Genomic DNA, 27,882 nt, shown 5'->3' on the forward strand with positions numbered 1-27,882 from the left:
TAATTTGACCTTTCCAAAAAGGTCTTTGGTAATACAGCACAGCTGATAACCCTATATCCAAGTGCTTTGCACACACAGAATGCTTACAAGAACTTGAACTGGATTTTCTCTTAATGTCTGAGCTTAGGTAGTAGGCTTTGAGTGGCTACCACCTAAACTCCTATTTTAGGTGTACTCGTGGCACAGCAACAGGCCATGTTCTTCTAATTTAGTTTCCAATGGCAATACTGACGGAACCTGGACTGTTGCTGGGTCATGGTGACTGGTTTGGAAATGACTTCCTTAAAAAGGGCACTATAGGCACCAAAACAACTTTAGCTTTATGAAGCAGTGTTGGTGCACAGATCACACCCCTGCTCAATTCTCTGCTATTTAGGAGTTAAATCACTTTGTTTATACAACCCTAGTCACACCTCCCTGCATGTGACTTACAGAGCCATCCAAAACATTTACTGTAAAAAGAGTCACCCAATGTTTATACTTCCTTTATTGCACAGTCTGTTAAATTCAGAATGTCTTATCTCCTGCCCTGCACTGTGCTTTTCAGACCCTGCAGTAGTCTGAGTGTGATTGAAGTTTAATTTACAGAGCAGGAAATAAAAACCTCTAAAGTAAGTTAACACTGGATTCTAAATAAATACATTTTTCATGTAGACTGTGTGATAGCCAGGGGAGGTACACCCACCTTCAGCTTTTGGGTTTCCCAACACTTTAAGAACCTCTGCATTTGTGGGGTTCTGCCCCAGGGCCCGCATGACATCCCCACATTGGCCGAGCTGGATTTTGGAATCTCCAGTTTTATCAAAGAGCAAGAAAGCCTCCTTGAAATCTAAAAAAGGACAAAATAAATAAGTTATGTAACAAAGAAAGCAATTACAGGACAGTAAGAAACTGCATGAATTTTTTATTTTATATTTTTATTTTAAATTAAACATTATGTAGGCTAGTTGACCTATCACTGTCTAAAGTGTTCAATAAGAAGACAAAACTGGCTATCCATAGAAATGAGTCACAATGTTTGCTAGGTCAAGGTACACAAGGGAGTAATCTGTCCAGAAGATCCAGACACTCACTGCAAGCCACGTTGCTTTGTGCAACAGAAAACATTGTACATTTCGACAACATTCAGGATTGGGGGTAGCTATAAAGACCTTAGGGCCTCCAGCTAGAGAAGCAAAGGTAGGCTAGCAGTACACATTTCAACAATAGTTAAAGTAAAAATACATTTTAAATAGATTCAACAAGCAGAAACAATTGATATAAAAATTGTTGCACGAACATTACATAATAAAACGGTTGTATAATCTTTCCGAGCAATGTCAAGAGGTCAAGAGGTTGAATATTTTTTTCCCGAGAGAATCCTATGAACATAAACATGGCGTAGAATAGAGAGAGAAGAAGAAAAGCCGTATACAAAAGCCGTATACATGATAAGTTAGATATATGAACAAGTCGGTTGTGGTGTGCCGAAACCGACGTATCGGGTAGGCCTGTAATAAAAGAGGGCAAAAAGTTGAATAATATACCTTATTACACATCTTTACGTTGCAAGATTCATAAAGGCTTGGCCTACTCAACTCTGGTTGTGGTATGTATCTAGTAATATACTGTGGATTTCCAGCGTCCTAATGTTTATGGTGTGAGCAGGGACATTTGTCTGGAAGCAGCTGATGCTGCCCTGATTCTGGAGGAATATCCTGAAAAGGCATTGGGGTTGAGTCCCCGCCTAGTTAGGAGGGTTCTGAGGTACATTATGAATTTAGCTGTAGTGAGTGGTTTGCCCTGCAGTTAAAAAGGGGCATATTGAGATTTGGTCCAGTGAGTGATAACCGGTAAAGGTCTGACATTTTGACCGGCACCTTATTGTCCATAGGATAGTCCTTATGTCCCTACGTATTACATATGGTAAGAGGATGTGAACTGTTTGGTACTAGGATGGGCACTTAAGATATGGTGTATTCCAGCCAGGTAAGTTTTGTAGTGTTAAGAGAGATTTTATAAATTGAGTGGGCAAAAAGACAACTGGCAATGGCGACTAGTGAACGAATATCGGTATTATGGTAATCGGTGGTAAACTTGTTGTAAAGGTGAAATCTCTATTGTATGCTCGGGATGTTAAATCAGAGGGCAGCTCAATCCAGTAATCTGCCAAATGCCATGAGGCGAGTTAGTGCAGTATTAAGCCATGGAATGTGGGTATAGCCAGCTGCTTTATTGTCAGAGAAGCACTTGACAGGTTCCCCTATCTACTCATACCTCCCCAGGCCTTGTAGGCGGCCACTATGTGGTAGATTCCAAAGAAATGTTGTCGAGGAATGTAAAGTTTGTTTGTTTGTTCCCCAAAAGTCTCAACTGGCCAGGCATCTCATAACCAACAGTCACCAAATTGGCTGTGAAATCAGTGTGTGCGGACGCATTGGTCCATGTAACTGGGAAATGATGAGAAATGGCGGGAATAACCTGGCCTCCTATTCCAATGTGGTATGAACCTGAGCCATATGTGTAGGTCTGCTTACAACTAGTGCCAGAATGCAACTGTCGGTGGGAAGAAGACTCAGCGGTAGGGAAATAAATGTGCAGAATAATTCTCATGGCAAACTTCAATGTGCCCAGTAGGACTGTAGATCCATTCTTTCCCACCCCTGGTGTATAGAACGACGTACAGATCATCGTAGTAGTAAGACTTGTACTCTAAGATATTGTGGGAGGCAATCAATAAGGAGACTAAAATTAACCTTTCCAGATGTATTTGCGTATGTTCAGGGACACAAAGTACGAGGGAGTAATAATGTAAACCGATGTGCTAGGGGCGGGATTGGAAAGGATAACATAACCATGAGAGGGATTTGGGAGTCCTGTGGCTGGGATGTGCGTCAGTGCCTGTGGAGATTCCAGTCTCTCTAGTCCATCGTTGATGTTATGTATGGAGGCAAGTAGAGTGGATATCAACGGTTTGACTTCATGTGATTTGGCCTAGTGGGCAGGGGCCACTGAAAGGTGTGGCAAGAACGTTGGCCTCTCGAGGAATGTAAAAAGAGTCAATATAAGAGGCCATGCTGGGTGAGGCTCTAACTCGTAACCTGGAGAGGTTGAGGTGAGGCGTTAGCTATGTGTTGGGCCGAGGGGCGTATACCTCCATATGCGGATGAAGATGGTGTTGGCCTCACGGAATTGGTAATGATGAGGCTAGTTACTGGCATAGCTGGGAACCAGGCCGCCAGTTGACATACCGGATCCGAGAATGGGACGGGTGATGGGTAGTAGCGAGGTGGGTAAACATACCTTGTTTGGGGTATAATGTGGTTTCCTTGCCAGAGGAATGAGATATTAGAGAACCTAAAGGGAAATGATGGTGGGAGGCAAGTTGGAACTGGAATTGGGCTTGACTTACTGTGAACAAAATACACATAATCGGGGTGGTTGTTCTTAAGGCTGGTATATGAATAGGTAACCTGAGGATAGGTATATGAATAGGTAACCTGAGGACATAGTTGTTAGAATCCTGACCCTACGATGGTGGGTACAAGATTCATAGGACATAAATCAAATATCCCTATAAGAGATTAGGGCGAGGATCCTAGGCCACTACCAGAGACCATGGGGAGTGTTTAATCAATACTGCGACAATAATGGGGGATAGGCAGAGTCATGAGTGACCGCTAATTGGTCGTGTGACTTCGGTAGCTAAAATAGGGGGATATGGAATACCAAGCTATGAGGGCAGTTTTGAGCTATCCCGGTAGGACTTAGAATATTTAATTATGGTCGTGCCAGCATGGGAAGGGGGGTGTATGTGTGGGGAATTAAGGATCCCCGGGCGTGGGCCTGTGTACGGAATTGCGTGCCAGCGTTGGCTGATGTAACATAGAACAGTTAGGAGTGGATTTGCTGTAGGTTTGGTGATACTATGCAAGGGTCGGATACATAGCAAGGGTCGGTTAGGATGATGAACTTGCTTGAGTAGAATATAGCAGCGATGAGTAAATAACCTTTTGCATAATACATGATTATTTTGACGTAGAGTCAGGGGGAACATATGATGGTATGGTAACGCCTGGTACACTAGGGTTTGTCCCAGGGAACATGACTATACATATACTGAACATAGGAGTGTGGCGTGTTACAAAAAAGGTTTAGCAAATAGGTGGTCGTCCGCCAAATAAGTAATATACCTATCATGGGAGCAAGTATACAGATTGGCCATAACACCTGGTACCAAGTCCATGAGTGATAAAATAAGACATATGCGATACATGATGGTAATGCAATATACGTAGTGAATATTAAACGTTTACCAGAGCTGAATTAGTAATAGGAAACTGACCATATCCGTGCACAATCGTAAATAACAAGAAATATAGCAAACATAACCGAAGTACAGGGGGCATGTAAGGATAACTAGTAGCAGGCTAAATACTTTCAGAAAAGAACCTGGACATTTCATTTCATGTATCAGGGAACAGTGTAAAACGAATTGGTACTATGATTGTGGTGGCCGCTAGATGGAAGCATGTAACTGAGATAGACTGGAGACTAGTTCGGTAGATATTTGACGAAAAGAAACTAGCGAATAGGAATGGAACAAAGAGCAGGCAGGAGTAGGTGAACTGACAAGTCCTGAACGGGAAAAAAAAAAAAGGAATGGACGGTATGTAAGAACGTAAACTTGTGAACAATTGTGTGTTCATGGATTTGGCCCGTACAGGCAGACTCACGGTTCGTGGATTTGACTGGTACAGGAAACAAATGACTTGACCCGGAAGCTTGCGGTGAGGTGAGAGGTCAGCTATGCGGCTGGAAAGTACCCAGACTTGGTGGACACTGAGGTTTGGTCCAGGAAAAGGCCCGGGAAGCCGGTAAGGGGTCTCAAAGCACCGGCTGGATTGAACGGCCAGTTCTGGAGAGGAGGTGAGTAGTCTCTGACTGCGTGTGGCTGGAACAGCGTCATGGGAGTTGTTGGAGCAGGGAGAACTTGGTCCAATCGGCGTGGGAGTCTTTGACCGCATGTGGCTGGAACAGCATGATGGGAGTTGTTGGAGCAGGGAGAACTTGGTCCGATCATCGTGGGAGTCTCTGACGCATGTGGCTGGAACAGCAGGATGGGAGTTGGTCCGATCGGCGTGGGAGCCACAGTAGGCCTAGACCAGCTTGTTTGGAGTTTTAGGCAGTCTGTGTTGATGACCTTTGAACCGGAAGTAGAGATGAACCAGGCAGCATCAGGTGTGTGTGTGTATATATATATATATATATATATATATATATATATATATATTATATACATTATATACACATATACATACACACACAGTAGGACCTCGGTTTACAAACGCCTCGGTTAACATAATTTTCGGTTTACAAATGAAAATCCATTGAAAATAATTGCCTCGGTTTACAAAAAAAAAATTTCGCAATACAAAGCAATTTTCCCCAGAATGCATTGTACCTGGGAGGTTTATAGCACCGCCCCCTGCATGCTGGAGCCTGTGGGTAGCACGTGGCATAGAGTGTGGAGGTGTTGGAGCGGCTTTTGCATCGAGTTTTGGAGCCATTCTGGAAATTGTTTGCAGTTGTTTTAGGACTTTTTGGTGCATTTCTCAAGCTCTGGAAAGGTAGGGAGCTGAGCTTTGTCGTTTACATTCCTTTTACTGTATTGTGGGTTGGTTTCCATGCCAGCTCATTTTAACTTTTTTCTGACCTGCAGAATGGATTAATTGGTTTTCAGTGCATTTCTATGGGAAACCGCGTTTCGATTTACAAATTTTTCGCAATAAGAAATGTCACGTAGAACGCATTAAATTCGTAAACCGAGGTCCCACTGTATATATGAATATTATAAAAGCAATAACATCAAATATAAGCACCATAGCCATGTGCATAGAGCACCTTGAGTCCAATCTCATTTGTGATGGGCTTATAGTCGTGGCAATTTGCAAAAAGCAATACCACCCTAAGACAATCCATAGAATAGTTAGTTCCTCCTTGAAGAGACAATCCGTGGACTGCAAAGGCACAGTTTACAGCTCAGCCAATGGCATAGCACAGTCTTATTCACTAAATAGTAAAGTGGGTTGCTTGTAAACGTGGAATCAGAGGTATGGTTGCTTTCAAATTTATTATGCACTTCCATACTGTGCGGTGGCTGGAACTGCAGCTAGTGGACAAACTACTTACTGGACCAGGGTTTATCGGATAAGGGCAGTCCCCATATAGCAGAATGACAGACTCCCAATTAGAGAAGGAGGGGGTCGTCTGCAACTGCAGAAAACTAACATGAGCACTGAAGGACACATTCAAAGCAAGTAACTTTTATCATAATTTTTTTTCTTTATATATAATATCCATCTATATCTATATATCCATCCTATTTTACAGTTTTGCATATTAAGGAAATCAATATATGGAGTTGATTTTTTTAACGAAAATTCCGATAACTAACAATGCTTCTAGCAGACAATTTGATACAAAATGACCCTAAAAATTATTCCCTGCAAAGAATGCACAAAGTTACAAGTAACATTTCTCTGCAATTCTTCTCTTAATTACTCATCCCTATAACCTTCCTCTGCCTTCTCCGAGCTTCTAATTTATTGTGCTTCCCTCCTTGCAAACACCTCTCCCATCCTCGGGTAAAGTCAGATCACTTGTTCACCTAACTTCGCTTCCCTTTGTGTATTTGTTTGTCATCCCTTTATATATTCTAATCAGCAGCGCCCTCTTCAACCCTTAAGTCATACATGTTTGTTAAACTTAAAAGGTGTATCTTGTTTTCCTACTGCTGGTGCCATCTAAACAGTTGTATGTATTTTACAACTTGTAATCAACATAGACCATCTGAAGCCCTCTCTTAAAAGGCTGTAGAAGCTGGAAGGTAAGGAGAGATCTGTTAGTAGCCATTAGACATGGCACTAGATGTGAGGCAAGCAGCTTGTCACTTCCTTCCTGTGGCACTCCCTGAATCTAACCTCCCTCTGGCAAATTCCAGAGAGTGGAGAAAAATACTCCCACAGACAGTTCCTCTCCATGGTGCTGCATGCAATATAAGAAATATTCAGCCTATAAGAAAAATAAAAAAGTACGGCATATAGACACTATTTTAATAGCAACGCCTTTCTTGGACAGCTACGGTAATTAAAAAAAATAGTTTGCATCAGAGTGCTCCGGGCATTTGTCTGTCAGGAATGCAGGACAAACCCTCCTCCCTCAATTCAAAACGACTCCTCCCTGAACAGTATTGTACTAACAAGCTCAGAATGAGACCTTTCTACCATATAAGGCATCCAGTGAGCAGCAAAGCAGCCATTTTATTACAAGGAGGGGTGGCTGGGGATGTGTCCTACAATGCAGGATATTGCATGCAAAAAGAAAGAGGGGGGGGGGGGACCCAAACAAAAAACACAATGTTACTAAGAGCCCCTGCAGCCTTCATAAAACAAAACAGAGTATTAAATATTTTATCAGGCCGTCACACACAATGCATAGATCACATTGAGACAGACACGTACAGCCTGTCATATGCACTCCAATGGCTGTTAATACGAACAGACAGACAGAATCCGAACATGCTACACACGTCAATATCCCTTACAAGAACATCGGCTTATAATATTAAAACAAGGCTCCCAAGTGCCCAGCTTTCTGACTGCAACTCCCATCACTGATATTTGCTGGCTGATGGCAATAGGCGTTGCCTGCAGAGCATTAGCTTTACCCCACTTAAAGCAAGGGCTGTACCTAATAGTTTGGGCACATATGGCACCCCACAGTAATCCCAGCCCCTTTAAAAGAGCCAACAGTTTTGTGCAGCCAATTCATAAATATATATATATTGAAAATCTTTCGTAAACCGTAAAACACACCCATATCCCCCGGATGCTACACTCATGCTGGAAGCGTTAACATAAGTAGGATTCTATGACACTAAAGATCTCAGGTTGTTACATTGTGTTCTAAACATGGAACCAGTTGGTGAAATAGTCAGATCGGTAACAGATCAGGGATGCTGGTGTTATGGATGAAAAGGGGGATTATTACTTTACTTATTAGGACTATAACAACTTTTGGCACTCCATCACAAGAGCAGATTAGTAGTTAGGAATATTTGGGATCCTTACAAAGCAAACCAGAGCCACTTACCGTCCACCTGGTCTGGGCTAAATTCAATCTGGAGAGGCCAGAGAAGGGGAGAGAGACAGACGTGAGTGGAAGCGAGTAATGGGGGGTGGGAGGCAAGTAAAATAAAACAGCCTTGGATTCCCTGGCAATGAGGGGCTCCCACTGTACCCTGACTGGGTGCTGATAACTTGATGGCACCTAATCCTCTAAAAAAGGTAAATCAACATACACAGTGTGTGCACTTACCGGCGATCTGATCTTCTTGGAAGTCACACTGTTCAATGCAAGAGAAGTACAAGGTATCAGAAAGATCAGTAAAAAAATACATTAGATCCCCGCCCTCACTCACAAAAATATAAGATGCCCCCGGTTGTGAAACCCGGGTATAAGCACAGGGGCGGCCTTGTTTCTGATTCCCCCTAGGGACTAGGCCCTGCTCGCTGTCTCACAGTACAGGCAGCTCCATAATAGGTCAAAGTTAGTGCCCAGCACTATACAGGCCCAGACAAAGAGCCAGGTAAACTGCCAGCCAGGCCATGGGATCACAGTAAGGGGTACACCAACAGCTAGCTAGCCCATGGGATCACAGTAAGGGGTGCAGTGACAGCCAGCCCATGGGATCACAGTAAGGGGTGCAGTGACAGCCAGCCCATGGGATCACAGTAAGGGGTGCAGTGACAGCCAGCCCATGGGATCACAGTAAGGGGTGCAGTGACAGCCAGCCCATGGGATCACAGTAAGGGGTGCAGTGACAGCCAGCCCATGGGATCACAGTAAGGGGTGCAGTGACAGCCAGCCCATGGGATCACAGTAAGGGGTGCAGTGACAGCCAGCCCATGGGATCACAGTAAGGGGTACACTAACAGCCAGCCCTCCCATGGGATCACAGTAAGGGGTACACTAACAGCCAGCCCTCCCATGGGATCACAGTAAAGGGTACACTAACAGCCAGCCAGCCCATGGGATCACAGTAAGGGGTACACTAACAGCCAGCCCATGGGATCATAGTAAGGGGTACACTAACAGCCAGCCAGCCCATGGGATCACAGTAAGGGGGTACACTGACAGCCAGCCCATGGGATCACAGTAAGGGGGTACACTAACAGCCAGCCCATGGGATCACAGTAAGGGGGACACTAACAGCCAGCCCGCCCATGGGATCACAGTAAGGGGTACACTAATAGCCAGCCCATGGGATCACAGTAAGGGGGACACTAACAGCCAGCCCGCCCATGGGATCACAGTAAGGGGTACACTAATAGCCAGCCCATGGGATCACAGTAAGGGGGACACTAACAGCCAGCCCGCCCATGGGATCACAGTAAGGGGGACACTAACAGCCAGCCCGCCCATGGGATCACAGTAAGGGGGACACTAACAGCCAGCCCGCCCATGGGATCGCAGTGATGGCTCTCAGGACAGATCGCCCATATCTCCTGCTCACCATGATTCCTGCTCGGGTCTCTTCCGGAATGCGAGCTCGAGCCGCCGCCTGAGCGCTATCTACCTCCAGCTACGTCAGAACCCCGGCCTTAGAGCCAATCACTAAACGGCAGTCGACTGACGTCAGACAGGAGCCACATCGCTGCTTCACTGAGTTCCATTATAATGACAATAGGGCCATCTAGTGGTAATATTAGGGTCTTGCAGGGAATCGAAGGCTTCGAATCGGTTCTAGCAGTGTTATTTACTAACGTGAGAATTCAAAGTAAATTTCAAATTTAAGGTTACTATAGCCGTTCTTTAAGTCACATTTGCTTCCAGCTCTACTTTGGCCTTAAATTTGAGATTAGCTTTGAATTCTCATTCAGTGAAGAAAGCTGTATGGATTTCATTATGATTCTTTTTGTTTGTCTGTTGCATTCCCGTTGTGCTGAACGCTCCTGGAGGAAGTCTCGCACCCAGTCAGACTTTCTCCATTATAGATTCATATTGTGTTCATACAGTGCAGCCCTTGCCCTTGCCAAACAGTCCTACTTTTCCTCTCTCATTAGTTCATGATCCCGTAACCCCAGGCGTCTCTTTGACACCTTTAATTCTCTTCTTCGCCCTGCTGTGGCTACCCCCCAAACTAACCTTACTGCTGATACTTTGCATGTTACTTCACTGACAAGATTGAACAGCTAAGGAAAGAATTCTCCCCTCCTTGCCATTCTGTTTCTCAACCACACATAGATCATGCCTTTCCTACCCTTCAGACATTCTCCCCAGCTACTGACCAAGAGGTGGCTGCTCTTCTTTGCTCCTCTCGCCCCACCACTTGCCCACTCGATCCTGTCCCATCTCACCTTATCAGATCTCTCTCCACTTGTCTTGTGCCTTCTTTAACACACATCTTCAACTGCTCTCTCTCTTCTGGCATTGTCCCTGCTGACCTTAAACATGCCACTGTAGTACCTATACTAAAAAATTCCCTTGACCCGTCCACCCCCTCTAACTACTGTCCCACATCCCTGCTCCCTTTTTCCTCAAAGCTTCTGGAAAGACTTGTCTTTACCCGTGTGACTCATTTCCTCAATTCCAACTCTCTCCTTGACCCCCTTCAATCTGGCTTCCGCCCTCTCCACTCTACAGAGACTGCGCCTATCAAAGTTACTAACGACCTAATCGCAGCTAAATCCAAAGGCCACTACTCCATACTAATTCTTTTTGACCTCTCAGCGGCCTTTGACACCGTTGATCATGCTCTTCTTCTTCAAACTCTTCAATCGCTTGGTCTCTGTGACTCTGTCCTCTTGTGGTTTTCCTCTTATCGCTCCCAACGCTCATTTAGTGTCTCTTTTTCTAATGATACCTCCTCCCCTCGTCCTGTCTCGGTTGGAGTCCCCCAAGGCTCTGTCCTTGGTCCCCTTCTATTTTCTCTTTATGCTGCCTCTCTTGGCAAACTTATTACCTCTTTTGGATTCCACTACCACCTGTACGCTGATGACACCCAGCTATATCTCTCCTCCCCGGACCTCTCCCCTGCCGTCCTGCAACGTGTCCCTGCTTGCCTTTCTTCCATCTCTGACTGGATGTCCTCCCGCTTTCTGAAACTCAATCTCTCTAAAACTGAGCTCCTTGTCTTTCCTCCTCCTAATACTGATCCTCCTCTTTCGCTCTCCCTTCAAGTTTGTGCTACCCACATCAGTCCATCCTTGCAAGCGTGCTGTCTTGGCGTCATACTTGACTCTGGTCTCACCTTTGAGCCTCACATCCAGCATGTTGCCAAATCCTGTAGATTCCATCTTAAAAACATAGCCTGCATCCGCCCCTTTCTTGCACCAGATACTACCAAGGAGCTTGTCCATGCTCTAGTAATTTCCCGCATGGATTATTGTAACCCTCTCCTGATTGGTCTTCCAAAAAGCCGTACTGCACCCCTACAGTCCATAATGAACGCTGCTGCTAGACTGATTTTCCTCTCTAGTCGTTTCTCTCACCCCTCTGCCAGTCCTTACATTGGCTTCCTGTATGCTATAGGAGTCAATTCAAGGTACTAACTCACACCTATAAAGCACTGAACAACTCTAGCCCCTCTTATATCTCCTCACAGATCCATAGGTATGTCCCTTCTCGGTCTCTCTGCTCTGCCCGTGACCACCTCCTGTCCGTTGTCCGCACCCATACGGCCAACTCACGCTTGCAGGACTTCTCGCGGGCGGCTCCCTTCCTATGGAATAGCCTGCCTACCGCCATCAGACTCTCCCCTAGTCTTGCATCTTTTAAGAAGTGCCTTAAAACCCATCTCTTTAGGAAAGCTTATGGCCTCCAAGACTAACCCCTACCTCACATACCTGTCTCTTGCCCTCTCCTAAAGGGCAGCCCACCTTATTTGACAGCAAATTCCTGTCCTAATGTGTTTTACACCCCACCTCCTATAGAATGTAAGCTCGATTGAGCAGGGTCCTCTTCAACCTATTGTTCCCGTAAGTTTATTTGTAATTGTCCTATTTATAGTTAAATTCCCTCTCATAATATTGTAAAGCGCTACGGAATCTGTTGGTGCTATATAAATGGCAATAATAATAATAATAATAATAACATTTGAGATCCATCTATTAGCCTGGAGGGCTATACAGTGGGAGTCAGGGCCGGACTGGGAAGAAAATTCGACCCGGACATTTTTTAATTACAGTGGCCCACTGAAAATGGGCCGGAGCCAGATAGGGTGTGTTTTGTCATCACCAATGACATGCACGCCCCATCACAAAGTGAGCATATTGGTTCAATGCTCTTCCAGGGCAGACCATGCACAGAGCTCTGCTGAATAGCTCTAGCATGAGAAAAAGACCCTGTATTTGTTCTGCACAGCACAAGAAAATGTAATGACATGTTTGCAATGTGTTTGCTTTAAATTTGTGTCTGGTGTCTCCATAGATGGGATACCAGGAGACAAAAATGCCAGGAAAAAGTATTGTGCAGTGTGTGTGTGTGAGGGTGATGTGTGTGTTTGTGTGTGTGTGTGTGTGTGTGTGTGTGTAAGGGGTGTAGTGTGTGTGCAAGAGGGGTGCAGTGTGTGTTACTGGGTGGCCACCATTTCATGTATCAGAGGCACATGGTGAGAACAATGGATGAAGCACTTTTCTTTCAGGAAGTGTTCCAGGGAATTGGAGGAAGGCAGATGTGGTTCCTATATTCAAAAAGGGTTCAAAATCCTTGCCTGGAAATTATAGACCTGTGAGCTTAACTTCTGTGGCTGGTAAAATATTTGAAAGGTTATTAAGGGTTAATATTCAAGAATTCCTTGAGAAGAACATGGTTATCAGCAAAAATCAGCACGGTTTTATGAAGCACAGGTCATGTCAAACTAACTTGATTGAGTTCTACGAAGAAGAAAGTAGAAGTATAGATCAGGGTGTTGCAGTGGATGTGATCTATTTGGATTTTGCCAAGGCATTTGATACAGTTCCACACAATAGATTAGTGTTCAAACTCAAGGAAATCAGTCTCGATGAAAATGCTTGTTCTTGGGTAGAACATTGGCTTAAAAACAGAGTACTAAGAGTTGTCATTAATGGTACATTTTCAAGCTGGACAGAGGTGGCAAGTGGTGTCCCTCAGGGGTCTGTTCTGGGACCCCTTCTATTTAACATGTTTATAAATGATCTTGAAGACAGCATTGAAAGTCATGTTTCAGTGTTTGCAGATGACACAAAACTTTGTAAAATAATACAATGTGAGCAAGATATTACTTTGCTGCAGAGGGATTTAGATAGAATGGGGGACTGGGCACTCAAATGGCAGATGAAATTTAATATTGAAAAATGCAATGTTATGCACTTCGGCGTAAAGAATACACAAGCAACTTATACCCTTAATGGAAGCGAATTAGGGATAACACCACACAAAAAGGACTTGGGAATTGTTATAGAGAACAAACTATGCAACAATGAGCAATGTCAATCAGCAGTGGCCAAGGCCAGTAAGGTATTGTCATGCATGAAAAAGGGCATTAATTCTCGGGACGAGAATATAATTTTTTTTTTTTTTTGTCAATCTCTGTTTATTGAAAAACATTTTTCTTTTTTTTTCATATCAACGCATTTTGGGTTACAGAATAGAAAGGAAGGGTGGGGGGATACATAGATATACAAGATAAGCTTTCACATTAGTCAGAGTGGTGGTATGTGTTGTGACAGAGTCTATGGGAGGGTAATAGAAGGAAGGTTTCTAGGACCCAGAATCCTCCATAGTCTATACTCATTCACCTGCCCAATTAGCAACTGCTGAGGCTTTAATTAGCAGGTCTCAGAGCAGAAAGAGTCAGATACAATCTGACCTGCAGAGAGAGAGCAGGTCTGTGCAGAGCAGCATCTAAACAATGTGCTAAAGGTTGGTGAAACCAATGCTTATTTTTGATTTGTGTAGTTTATTACCCTGGTTAGTAAGGGACATTTCTTTATGTTTAGTTAGTGCTCAAATTTGAGCTAGGATTTATTTTGTAGATTTTCCTTTCTGTTGTGCTGCAGTTTTTGAACAAACTGATTGCTGTATGGATTTTGTGCACGCTCTAAATAAACCACACCATTTTTGCACCAGAGACTGTTGTTCTATGCCTGTTACCCTAGAGGACTGTGTTGCTTTGCCCATAAAGGTCACAACATGGTGGAGGATGCGGGCATTTAAAGCACATTTATACGGTCTGTGGGTATAGAGGCCTAAGGTACTGCGACTCTGCAAACTGAGACTGGTTGTTTGAAACAGAGGCCTGCAGGTGTGGTGTGTGTGGTATTTACCAAGTGGCTGAAAAAAAAAAACAAGCAAGATGGAAGAGTTAGTAAAAGCCTTGGTACAGGCTACTACTACCCAGCAAGACACAAACCGCGTAACAGCGGCGCAGATCAGTAGCCTCATGGAGACACAGCGACAGGCTGTTGTGGTCCAACAGGAGACAAACCGCTTATTGGCCACACAAATAGACTGCATTATGGAAACTCAGCGGGAAGACAGAGACAAACTAACAAGTGCTTTGCAGCAAACCATGCTGTCAAGTGTAACTACCCCTACTACGGACAGGGGGCGCCGGATTAGAGTTACTGATTTTTTACATAAAGTGAGTGAGGTTGATGACATGGAGGCTTACCTGACAACCTTTGAAAGGATTGCTACCCGAGAAGGATGGCCTCCAGGTCAGTGGGCAGGATTATTAGCCCCTTGCCTCAGTGGAGAATCACAAAAAGCGTATGATGATTTGCCTCTCAGCCAAGCACAAGACTATGACCGATTGAAAGCGGAAATACTAACACGGCTTGGAGTTACGCCTGCAGTGCGAGCCCAAAGATATAATGCTTGGGTTTATGATACCGAGAAACCTACTAGGTCACAAATGTATGACCTCTTGAGACTTGCCCAGAAGTGGCTACAGCCAGAAATCAACTCTGCTGCAGTAATCATTGAAAAGGTGGCTATGGATCGCTTCCTCAGGAGTCTGCCGATAGCGCTACGGAAATGGGTCAGTCAAGCGTATCCAAAGGACCCTGAAGAAATGAGGAACTTGACAGAGATACCGGTTTGCTAATGAAACTCAGAGTAAAGAACCTTATCTCAACGCCAAATTGCAAGGGAACAGGATACCTTCAAAGAAGTCTGGTGGGTTTAAAGAAACCGATGGGAAAAAAGATTCTGTACAGACCCATAGACAGACTGACTACCTGCAAAATTGGGTACCCAGGTTCCCAACCCGGCCACAAGGCCAGACTGAGAAAGAGATAAAGTGTTATAGATGTCAGGAGATTGGACATATTGCACGTAACTGTCCACAGACTGATGGACCTATGGAATGTAATTTGGGGAGGGGGGAGAAACATGGTGCAATGTTGGTATACACACAAATGTCTGCTTTAACAAGTACTGGTGGTATTAATCATGTCAAATCTGTAAATATGGAGGGGAGGAGTGTGCAAGCACTCTTAGATTCTGGGAGTGAGGTTTCATTGGTAAAGAGATCTTTACTTCAGAGTGAGCAAGTAGATAAAATTCACGTGTTGGATATAATATGCATATATGGTGACACCCACACGTACCCCACGGCCGAGGTGGAATTTGCTACCGCGGTAGGGGTGATAAAACATAGAGTTGGGGTGGTACCATCATTGCCTTATGATGCTGTATTGGGGCGTGATTTTCCCCTCTTTCGGAAAATTTGGGAAGATACTGTAATAAAACAGGATAACCGTACAGAGGTAGAGGCAGAAACAGTGGGGTTAGAGAATGGTTTCCCTTTTTCTACGATTGATTTGGAGCAATATAGTGAAAATTAACCCACTGTCGTATGTTTGGGTGAGGAAGGGGAACACAATGAAAGTGATTCCTCCCAAGTAGACAATCTAAGGGAAGAGGTGGAGTTCCATCATCTAGGTATTAGCTCAGGAAATTTTAGGGCTGCCCAATGTTCAGGTAGTGGAAGGTACTCCTGTTAACCCGGAAACCCAATTGTCCCTTCCCTATTTTGCAGAAAAAGATAATTTACTTTACCGAGTAGAGAGGAGGGGGGTTGAAGAGGTTGAGCAATTACTGGTACCTCAATCCCACAGAAACCTAGTCTTAAAACTAGCTCACAGCCATGTATTGGGGGGGCATCTTGGGATTGAAAAAAACAGGGAGAGAGTACTAAGAAGATTTTACTGGCCAGGAATTTACTCTGCTATAGAGCGATTTTGCAAGTCATGCCCAGAATGCCAAAGAAAGGCTCCATTCCAAACTTTCCGTAATCCCCTCATTCCTCTTCCCATTATAGAAGTCCCATTTGAAAGAATTGCTATGGACCTGGTTGGTCCTTTACTTAAATCCGCTAGGGGGCACCAATATATATTGGTAGTACTAGATTATGCTACCCGGTATCCCGAAGCTATACCTTTAAGAAATACCTCAGCTAAAACCATTTCCAGAGAGTTAATGTTTATGTTCAGCCGGGTTGGACTACCTAGAGAAGTACTTACAGACCAAGGTACTCCTTTCATGTCACGAGTGATGAAAGAGCTATGTAACTTATTGAAGATTAGACAATTGAAAACTTCAGTGTATCACCCACAAACTGATGGGTTAGTGGAAAGATTTAATAAGACATTAAAAGCAATGCTCCGTAAGGTAATTGATAAAGATGGTAAGAATTGGGATCGTTTGCTCCCATATCTAATGTTTGCTATCAGAGAAGTCCCCCAAGCTTCCACAGGGTTCTCACCTTTTGAATTATTATATGTTTTATCTGTTGGGGAGAAGGTTCAAACTTGTCACAGATCATGCGCCATTGACATGGATGAGACATAACAAGGAAACAAATGCCAGAGTAACTAGGTGGTTCCTTAGTCTTCAGCCATATAACTTCTCTATGGAGCATAGAGCTGGTAAAGACCAGGGGAATGCAGATGGTTTATCCAGAGTCCATTGTTTGTTGTCAAAGGTCGCTACGACCGATGGGTCTAAGCTGGCGGGGGGGATATGTGACAGAGTCTATGGGAGGGTAATAGAAGGAAGGTATCTAGGACCCAGAATCCTCCATAGTCTATACTCATTCACCTGCCCAATTAGCAACTGCTGAGGCTTTAATTAGCAGGTCTCAGAGCAGAAAGAGTCAGATACAATCTGACCTGCAGAGAGAGAGCAGGTCTGTGCAGAGCAGCATCTAAACAATGTGCTAAAGGTTGGTGAAACCAATGCTTATTTTTGATTTGTGTAGTTTATTACCCTGGTTAGTAAGGGACATTTCTTTATGTTTAGTTAGTGCTCAAATTTGAGCTAGGATTTATTTTGTAGATCTTCCTTTCTGTTGTGCTGCAGTTTTTGAACAAACTGATTGCTGTATGGATTTTGTGCACGCTCTAAATAAACCACACCATTTTTGCACCAGAGACTGTTGTTCTATGCCTGTTACCCTAGAGGACTGTGTTGCTTTGCCCATAAAGGTCACAGTGTCCTTGCGCCAGTTCCGTGTGCATTAATATGTAGTCATGGGAGTATAGTTGGCTTAGGGAGATCGGCCGTGTGGTCAAGTGTGTCAAATTCAAGGTGATGGAGTCAGGCCGTCTTCTATATGCGCCCCTAACCAAGGGGGTGGCGGGGGGGGGGGGGTTGAGTGCAGTCTATGGCGTGTGCATGATGTCCGTACAGTCATATTAGGCTGCGCCCTATTATGATATTACGAGAGTGCGTCTGTAGTGGGTGTATTGTCGCTGTCATGTCAACCTAGGAGCCTTATAGTTATGCTTATAAGAATAACAGGGTTTAACAGAGCTAAACAGTTGTGCATGAGCCTCATGGTATTGGAGTGTCCCCTGGGGTATTCAGGTTTCGGATCGTAGAGTCGGGTGGTCCATGGTCATTGAGGGTACCGTAGTTCTGGTTCCGGAGTGTCGTTCCGGGTGTGTCTGCGGGACCTGGATACCCAGGGCTTTGAAAAATTGAGGCGCCTCGGCTAGCGAAGAAAGTTTATGGACAGTCCCTTTATGAGTGACCACCAAGAACCTGGGGGATCTCCAGTGGTATTCCAACCCTGCTGCTCTTAGATGGCTGGTGACTGATTGCAGGGATCGACGCCATTGCAGTGTGGACCTCGTAAGGTCCTGAAAGAATGAGAGGTTGGACCCTTCAAAGGGTAGTGGCGTCTTGCCATGCATCGCTGTCATCAGGAGCCTTTTAACCTGTGAGGTGGAGCAGCGGACGATCACATCCCTCACCAAGGTAGAGGTAGTGCCACCTGCCGCCGGTAGGCGGTATATCCCGTCTATAGAGAATTTCTTGGCTTGGGGCTGGGGCAGTATGGAGGCCACCAGGCACCTCATATAATGAGGTAGTTCGTCCGGCGTGATTGTGTCAGGGATCCCTCTAATTTTCAGGTGGTTTCGCCGAGACCTGTCATCTATGGCTGTGTAATGAAGTGAGAGTGCTTGTTGATGCGTTTGCATGGTCAAGACTGTGGCTTGGAGGTCTGAGAGTCCCTGCTTGAGTGTGACTATATCCTCTTCCGAGGCCTTCACCCTAGTGTCCACCGCCTGTATGTCTGCCTTAATACTTGCCACGTCTGCCGCCAGGAGGGACTTGATTTCCTGTACCAGGTTGTGGAAATCCCGCTGAGTGACCGGCGCCGATCCATCCACATTCTCAGCTGTGCCCGGTACCTGCTCTGGTAGTGGGTCTGGGCGAGCAGACTCTGCAGGAGTGATTGCTGGTCTGTGATCTGCTTTGGACGCCATCTTAGTTGCCTGGTTTCGCTGCAGTAAGGCCCCTATGGCTCTGGAACCTGGTTGTGGCTCCAGGGGGGCCTTCTGTGATCGTCTGCCCATTTGTGTGGAGGAGGGTGTTGGAGGGTGTCAGCGAAGTCCTCAGCCTCCGGGTCCCCGTGAGGCTGCCACCAATCCAGCAGGTCTGACCAGGTCGGGCTCCGTGAGTGTGTGTAGGCCCCGGGTTTGCATTTCTGCCGCTTGCTTCTCGCCGGCTGGATGAAAGGCATAGATCGTCTCCGGTTCTCACACTCCGTAGGTTAACAGCCTATTGCAGGTAGGGCGAAGGGTTTAATCCCTCAAATTCAAGCTTTTTTCGGCTAGGACCCACGGAGCTCCGTGAGATGGCGACTGCTCTCGCTCGCGGTCAGGCTCCGCCCCCCGAGAATATAATTTTGCCTCTTTATAAATCACTGGTAAGACCACATATTGAATATGCTGTGCAATTTTGGGCACCTGTTCTAAAGAAGGATATTATGGCACTAGAAAAAGTGCAGAGGCGGGCTAAAAAATTAATAAAAGGAATGGAACATATCAGCTATGAAGAGAGGTTAACAAATTTAAACCTATTTAGTTTAGAAAAACGTTGCCTGAGAGGGAGGTATATGATAACATTATACAAATATATTCAGGGCCAATACAAACCATTGTGTGGAAATCTATTCATAAACCGGACTTTACATAGGAAACGAGGCCATGCGTTTAGACTGGAAGAAAGAAGATTTCGTCTACGGCAAAGGAAAGGTTTTTTTTACTGTAAGAACAATCAGAATGTGGAATTCTCTGCCTGAAGAGGTGGTTTTATCACAGTCCATACAGATGTTCAAACAGCTACTGGATGCATACTTGCAAAAACAGAATATTCAAGGATATAATCTTTCAATGTAGGGTAATAACTGCTTGATCCAAAAATAAATCTGACTGCCATTCTGGGGTCAATAATTAACTTTTTCCTAGCTTGTTGCAAAATTGTGCTTCAAACTGGGTTTTTTTGCCTTCTTTTGGATCAACAGCAAAACTCAAATGTGAGGAAGGCTGAACTTGATGGACGCAAGTCTCTTTTCAGCTATATAACTATGTAACTATGTAACATGGTGAGAACAATGGATGACGGCCATTTTAACTCACAGACACTGTTTGGACTTTTCTACACGGTGTCATCTCGCCGGTATTTGGTGCACAAAGACATCGTGCTATAGTTTTAAACTATACAACAGGGGACACATTATACAGTAATTATTTTTCATATAGCCTGTATATGTTCTGTGGAATCTGCATTCAACTGTATCTTCCAAACTACTGAACGCATCTGGGTGAGTTTTGGATATGTGGTTCACCCAGATCCCCCGATTCCGACGATTTTATGGGGCTATTGCATGTTTTGGGGTCCCTGTGATATGTTTTATAATACTGTATTTCTCTGCCTGTGATAATTATATTAACCATTGTGTTCAGTAATCATATCACAGGCAGAGGGGAGGATTTTGTGTGGGAGTGTCTGTGTGTATTGTACGGATTGATTGGTTGTATTTCAAAACCCTGTGGGCAGTACTATGTTTGTGGATTGTGAATAAAAGAGTCTGTATGTGCCAGTACAGTCAGTTCTACTTCACCCTCAATCTAGAGTCCTGTCTCTTATTGGGGGAATTGCTATATCACCACAAGGGATTGCTATGCTCTGCATGCTCCCTTGGATAATCACTTCTAAGCTCTTTTAAGTGCTTGTTCCTGCTTCACTCTCTTGGAGGAGAGGTTCACCCACTGGAACCTGGAGCCTTGTCGTAGGTCCAGGGTGGGTAGGAGACGGCGAGACCCCAACCAAGCTGCGGCGGTTCATGGGGTCTACGGTGGTTGTGGTGTCTTGCGGAGCGCTTGGAGCCTTCTGTAAGCACTGGAAGAATCCTTCAACGGAGTTGCCCAGTCGGGGTGCCAGGGGATCCGTTACAGTGTGCTGTGAATGTCAGTGGTGCAGTGTGTGTGTATGTGAGTGAAGGTGCTGTGAGTGTTAATGTGCAGTGTGTGTGTGTGTGAGTGATTATATCCCCCCTCCCTTCTTACCTTTAGCCTGGGAGGGGGGATTGTGCTGCTGTCATCCCTGGTGGTGCTAGTGGTGAGTGAACTCTAACCTATGGTGCTAGAGTTCACTCTCGCGAGACCCGGAGCCTCGCCAACGCACTACAGCCCCTATCCCCCACTACAGTGCCTATCCATCCACTACAGCTCCTAACATCCATAACTGCCCCTAACAACCACTACTGCTCTTAAAGCTGTCAGCTGCCTTTAAACCCTCACTGCAGCACCTAAACCTCCCCCCTCCCATCTTCAACTACTTCCCATATGTATTTCCCCCATATTGCCGCACACAACACTCACAGCGGCCCAAACTTATCACTCACGGCTACTCACACAGCTACACATGTCACTCACAGCTACCCAAACACAGCCACTCACAGCTATACACACATTACACACAGTCAGCCTAATACATCACACACAGAAAGCCACAACACACACCTTGCACATAGCTAGTACACTTACAGCAACCCTACAGCACACATCCACTTTTTAATAAATATTCACATTACATAACATTAAAAAAAATAACATAGGGTGATGCACACCCTAATGAAATAGGCAGGGCACACCTATGCATAGCACGTGGCAACTTTACTGGAGTCTGGGCAAATTAGCTGCCCAGGCAGACTGAGCAAAGAGCCTAAATACTGGCCAGTTGGCCAGACTGTGTTTAGGGCACCCATTTTAATGTCACAATATGGGGGTTGGCAAATTATCTTTTTGCGTATGGCGGCAATAATCCTTGCACCTGCCCTGAATACATACTCATACAAAGCAATATGGAGGGCCAGCACTCCACTAGACATTTGGATGCAAATCTCCAAGGTCTCCTTACAACTAGCTCACATGCAGTAAAGAAACAATAAGGAACCCCAACGCCAAAATAAATGTCAAAGAGATTTATTCCATCAGTGTGGAACCGGCAATGTTTCGACTTCAGGGTCAATGTCATGGCTCCTTTTTGTTTTTGGTGTTGCTGCTCCTTATTGTTTCTCTACAAATATGTTATATGTTCATTTGTATAAGAAGCATTGAGAAATATGCAACCTTCCAAAATGTAATAATTGAATAATTAGAGGGATTCTATAATTCTATAAAGTTGTATTCATACCACTATAATGACCTCCAGTTCCCCCCTTCCACCCTCCCCAAGCTCAGAAAGGTTTAAAAAACACCTTATTTACTCCCTCAGCGCTAGAACAGTGCTCCAGCTTCTCCAATTTTTTCAGAAAGGGGGGCTAATGCACATATGCGGCAAGTTCTGAAAGTGCATTAGGTCCATTACCGCATTTCATCCGTGGCCTACTGGCTCACATTCTGCTCCGAGAGAATAACAGTGGATGGCATGTACCAGCTAATAAAATTGACTAGAGCTCCAGCGATGGCCTCCTGAGATGTCCTAATATGCTTTCAGTCGTTCAGAGACAAAATGGCAGTAGTGGAGGCTCTCAAATCCAGGCAGAGGCGGCTCTAGACTTTATGAGGCCTTAGGCGAAATTCAAGCATGAGGCCCCACTAACACCAAAAGTATAAAATAATAGGGTTGTATTTTGTGTGTGTGTAAGGAGCATTCGTTGTATTGAAAGGCGGGCTTGCAGTGCTGGATACAGAGAGTCATGGCTCGCAATGGCCATGGGCCGAGGCCGACAGGGGAGATCAGTGTATTTCCCCTCCCGGCCCATGCAGAGCCAGTGCTATCAGAGCGCCGGCCCTTCTGTTTGCCTTCATGGGCCGGTGGGAAGACAAACTGTCTCCCCACTGGCCCACAGGCACTGAGATTCGGCTAGGGAGGGATGGAGGGAGGGAGAGAGGATCCGGGGGAGCTCTATTCTGCAGCTCCACCAGGTTCCTCTCGCGAGGTCGGAGCGTTGCCGTGGTTACTATGGCAACGCTCCGATCTCGCAAGAGTGAACTCTACCTAAGGAACTACAGGGTAGAGTTCACTCCTCACCGGACCACCAGGGATTTCCCACCGGACCACGAGGGCTACAAGGTCCCCCCTCCCAGGCAAAGTTAAGAAGGGAGGAGGGACATAAATATTATAATAATACAACAAAAAAACAAAAACACATTTTTTTTACCCCACAGCACCCCAAACATCACACTACACCCCCAAACACCACACTGCACCCCTCACGTGCACACACTACACCCCAAACATCACACTACACCCCAAACACCCCACCCCATAGTGAAAGGGCTGCTGGCAAGGAGGGGGTATACTGGGAGGGGGTGATAGTGAGGGGGTTACTGGGAGGGAGGAAGGGAGGGAGGGGGTATACTGGGAGGGAGGTGATAGTAAGGGGGTTACTGGGAGGGAGGGAGGGGGTAATGGTGTGAAATAGGTGGTATACTGGGAGGGGGGTGAAAGTGAAGATGTTACTGGAAGGGAGGGGCAATGGTGTGAAGAAGGGGATATACTTGGTGGGAATTACTGGCAGAGAGGGGGTAAACTGGGAGGGGGTGATAGTGAAAGGGCTACTGGCAAGGAGGGGGTCTACTGGGAGGGGGTGATAGTGAGGGGGTTACTGGGAGCGAGGAGGTATACTGGGAGGGAGGTGATAGTAAGGGGGTTACTGGGAGGGAGGGGGTAATGGTGTGAAATAGGTGGTATACTGGGAGGGAGATGATAGTGAATGTGTTACTGGGAGGTAGGGGGTAATGGTGTGAAGTAGGGGTTATACTGGGAGGAGGGTGATAATGAGGGGGTTACCGGCAGGGAGGGGGTTATACTGGGATGGGGTTACAGTGAGGGGGTTACTTGCAGTGAGGGGGTATACTGGGGGGACGGTGATAGTGAGGGGGGGGGGTAATAGTGGTGTGGGAGCGGGTTAGATGAAATACCTTATTTTATTCCCTGGTGGTCTGGTGGTGAGCCACAGACCGGCGGCTACGGGCACTCTCCTCCCGGGCAGACAGCACGGAGGGGCCTCGCACCCGACGGCATACTGAGGAAGCAGCCGGGCCCCCTCCTAGTGTTTTGTCCTTGGTCATTGACCGAGGACCCGACACAGTCTGCCCTAAGGTGGTTTCAGCGGCTGCACTGCCCCAGCTGGTGCGAGGTCTTAGGCAGCCGCCTAAACCGCCTAATTAGAGAGCCGCCTCTGAATCCAGGGCACCCTTACAATTTGAGGTGATATAGCTCATTTGCGTGCAGGATCTCTGCAGAGTCACTCCAGACTGGAAACGTTCTGTTCGCCAGGTCACTCAGACACTCTGGGAGGTTGACATCCGATATAAATGAGGTCCAAATTGCACCCTCCTGGCCACCTTTTTGCACAGACAGACACGGCCTCTTTCCTTGGAGACCTAGGCCTCAAACACAGTGGCCTGATAAACCCATGACTGCTGGCTGTTCCTTGGATGTCCCGAGCATTGTCCCCCTACCACGCTACGCAGCCAATACCGGCTGAGAAAGTTGCAGCCTTAATGCTTTACTCCCCAGAGAGGGTAGTCTGAGACAGGCGATATTTAAAAACATATTTTTTTATTTGTGTACTGTTATTGTTATCTCCTGGTTCCTTGTCCTTTTCATACAGAGGTTTTACGGCAATTGTCTATCCACGTGATGCACTTCAGGGCCTAGGCCTGCGTATGCTCACAACCACATACACCTCCCTGGTGCACAGGGATTATTGAGTACTATAATCACCCTCACGACATAGTATTTTAGTACTCAATCTGCTGTTTTTACATTTTATTTTTCTAAGTTTCAATACACACTTGCAGCTGGTATATCTCATTATCTAGCCCCAACTACGTTCCGGTGAAACAGGGCTGTTCAGCCACAGATAAAGTCTGTGGGTGGCATACTGCACATTCTCCAGGCCTGTCATACATATTGTCTCCTTGTAACACACACTGGTATGGTAAAGCAAACCAGCTTTTTAGTCCTTTAACACAAAAGTCTTTGTTCTCACCATTTATTAATCCTTAATAGCAGAGTACAGTATTGTAATACGAATGTTAAATTTTGTATATATTGTGTTTTAATATTATTTTTGTATTTTATTGTACCCTATTGTATCAACACAATGTTTTGTGGACCCAGAACGAGAGAAATCTCAATGTATCCTTCCTGGTAAAATATTTTATAAATAAATAAATAAATAATGTTCTTCATATTACTATTGTATATGGGCCTATTTTACGTTGGAATAAGTCATACATAAAGAATTAAAAAAAAACAAAAAGCTGAAATTAAATTAGACAGTCACTAGAGGTGGAGTTAACCCCTCCAGGTAATTATTGAGTATATGTGTGTGTCTGTGAGTGTATGTGTGTCTGTGAGTGTGTGTGAGTATGTCTGTGAGTATATGTAAACGGTGCATGAGGGAGCAGAGCAGAGAGATCACAGCTCCCTCGCCGCCTCGGATGGTAAGCCAGCCGCCCACCGAAGGAAGGGAGAGGGGGAGAGAAGGGGAGGGTGTCTCTATTAGCTGACCAGCTCTTACTCACCCTCCCCCCCCCCCCCCCCCATGACATTGAAAATACAGGGGACGTCTCAGTGGGCGTTAAATAGTGCCACTCAGGGCAAATGCCTAGTTTGTCTTGGGCTAAATACACCCCTGCATACACACTGTACCCCTCCACACACACAATATATATCTCACACACTCTGCACCCCTCAATGCACCCTAAACACACACACATACACACTGCACCCCTCAATGCATCCAACACACACATTGCATCCCACACACACATGCACACAGACTTCACTCCTCACACACACACTGCACCCAGGGCCGGCGCCACCTGTAAGGCGACCTAGGCAGCCGCCTAGGGCGCAACTTATCAGGGGGCGCCGGATCCCTGTCCCCGCTGCGCCTCCTCATGCTGCGCCGCCTGAGCGCTTTAACAAGTCCCAGGCGGCGCAGCCCTGCTGCATGGAGGGTGGCCGGGTTTGAGTGACCGGCAGGAGGGAAGCGCAGAGCGCTCCCTCCTGCCGGTGTCTCCATGTAGCGTGGCCGGGCGGCGCGGAACGCGGGACAGGAACCTCTGTTTCCTGTACCCGGCCGCCGGCGGAATGACAGGAAGTGAGCGCTCAGTGAGCGCTTCCTGTCATTCCGCCGGTGGCCGGGTACAGGAAACAGAGGTTCCTGTCCCGCGTTCCGCGCCGCCCGGCCATGCTACATGGGCAGGAGGGGAGGGTAAGGGCCACTATGGGAGGGGGGAGGGGGGAGGGGAGGTATAAGGACCACTATGGGAGGGAAGAGGGGGATAACGGACCACTAGGGGAGGGGGGGAATAACGGACCACTAGGGGAGGGGGGAATAACGGACCACTAGGGGAGGGAGGGGGGGATAACGGACCACTAGGGGAGGGGGGGAATAACGGACCACTAGGGGAGGGAGGGGGAGGGGGGGAATAACGGACCACTAGGGGAGGGAGGGGGGGAATAACGGACCACTAGGGGAGGGAGGGGGGGAATAACAGACCACTAGGGGGGATAAGGACCACTGGGGGTGGGTAAGGACCAGGGGGGGTAAGGACCACTGGGGGGGGGTAAGGACCATGAGGGGGGGAAAGGACCACTAGGGGAGGGGAGGGGAGGGAGGATAAGGACCACTAGGGGAGGGAGGGAGAGGGGGGATAAGGACCACTGGGGCTGGGTAAGGACCGGGGGGGGGGTAAGGACCACTGGGGGGGGAGTAAGGACCATGAGGGGGCGGAAAGGACCACTAGGGGAGGAGAGGGGGGATAAGGACCACTAGGGGAGGGAGGGAGAGGGGGGGATAAGGGCCACTGGGGGTGGGTAAGGACCATGAGGGGGGGTAAGGACCACTAGGGGAGGGGAGGGGAGGGTAAGGACTACTAGGGGAGGGGGGAGGAAGGACCAGTAGGGGAGGGGAAGGTAAGGACCAGTAGGGGAGGGGGGAGCAAGGACCAGTAGGGGAGGGGAGGGTAAGGACCACTAGGGGAGGGGAGGGTAAGGACCACTAGGGGAGGGGTGAGTCAGGACCACTGGGGGAGGGGGTGAAGGAACACAGGGGGAACGGGGGTGGGAAGGTAAGGACCACTGAGGGAGGAGGAGGGGAGGTCCACTAGGGGTTTGGGAGAGGGAGGACCACTAAGGGGGGGGTGTAAGGACCACCAAAGGGGGGTGAGGAGGGAGGACCACTAAGGAGAGGGAAGGAGGGTAAGGACCACTAAGGGGGGGATTACCACTAAGGGGGTGGTGGGAGTAGGGGAAGGTCTACTAAGGGGTTTGGGAGAGGCAGGACCACTAAGGGGTTTGGGAGAGGGAGGACCACTAAGGGGTAAACATTGAGTTTGTGCCACTTTGTAGCATAATACCATCTTCTGAACAAATTGAATATTTTTTTCTCAGCCTCTTCCTGTGGCCGGCCATATCCTGAGGATTTGGTCACATACCGTCATAACAGGAGCATATGAGGCAGTGTCGCATTGCGCCCCCTCTGAGTCTGCGAGTATACACTGACCACAGGTCCACGGCTTGCAGACACAGAGGGAGTGCCCATCCTACATCATCTACTAAGACACTAACAGGAGACCTGTAGGAAATCCAAAGTCAATTTAACAAGGTCAATAGAGTTGAACTGGGATGAGTTGGCGGAACTTGCCACAAATCTAATCATGCACCATTTCTGACAGCTATTTCCTAAGGGGAGTGAGAAGACCACCAAGGGGTGGGGGGGGGGGGGGGACTGCAGAGGGACAGGGGGCCAAGGGAGAGCACTAAGTGACACACACACACACACACACACACACAGAAACATACAATGCATTCCTACTCACACACAGACACACCCGAAACACACAATACATCCCTTACGTTCTCTTACATAATTAATGCACCCCTTACAGATACACACTGCATTCAATTACATACACAGAAACAAACCTTGCACCCCTTACACACACACACAGGGCCGTCTTTAATATGATTAGGACCCTGGGCAATGCATTTTCTTGGGCCCCCTGGGCCCTGCCCCTCCTATCCCTCCCCCCAATTACGCCCAATGTGCAATCA

The 27,882-nt window shown here is 46.6% G+C and overlaps 1 protein-coding gene across 4 annotated transcripts in view; it reads right to left on the reverse strand.

The window, feature by feature from the left end:
• Positions 1–27,882, reverse strand: part of LOC134568110 (myosin light polypeptide 6-like) — a 56,879-nt gene that overhangs the window by 3,943 nt on the left and 25,054 nt on the right. For 2 of the 4 annotated variants that reach the window (XM_063426437.1, XM_063426446.1), the window contains exons 1-3: positions 9,557–9,636; positions 8,359–8,386; positions 686–829 (exon numbers count right to left, since the gene is read on the reverse strand). In XM_063426437.1, the coding sequence (XP_063282507.1) occupies positions 686–829; positions 8,359–8,386; positions 9,557–9,559 (175 nt within the window). In that variant the 5' untranslated portion in view covers positions 9,560–9,636. Of the gene's footprint in view, positions 1–685; positions 830–8,133; positions 8,162–8,358; positions 8,387–9,556; positions 9,637–27,882 lie in introns of those variants that run through there. The other 2 variants (XM_063426428.1, XM_063426418.1) reach the window with 1 other exon arrangement.

This window comes from Pelobates fuscus, chromosome 1 (assembly GCF_036172605.1).
Source record: "Pelobates fuscus isolate aPelFus1 chromosome 1, aPelFus1.pri, whole genome shotgun sequence".
In the NCBI taxonomy this organism is placed as follows: Eukaryota; Metazoa; Chordata; class Amphibia; order Anura; family Pelobatidae; genus Pelobates; species Pelobates fuscus.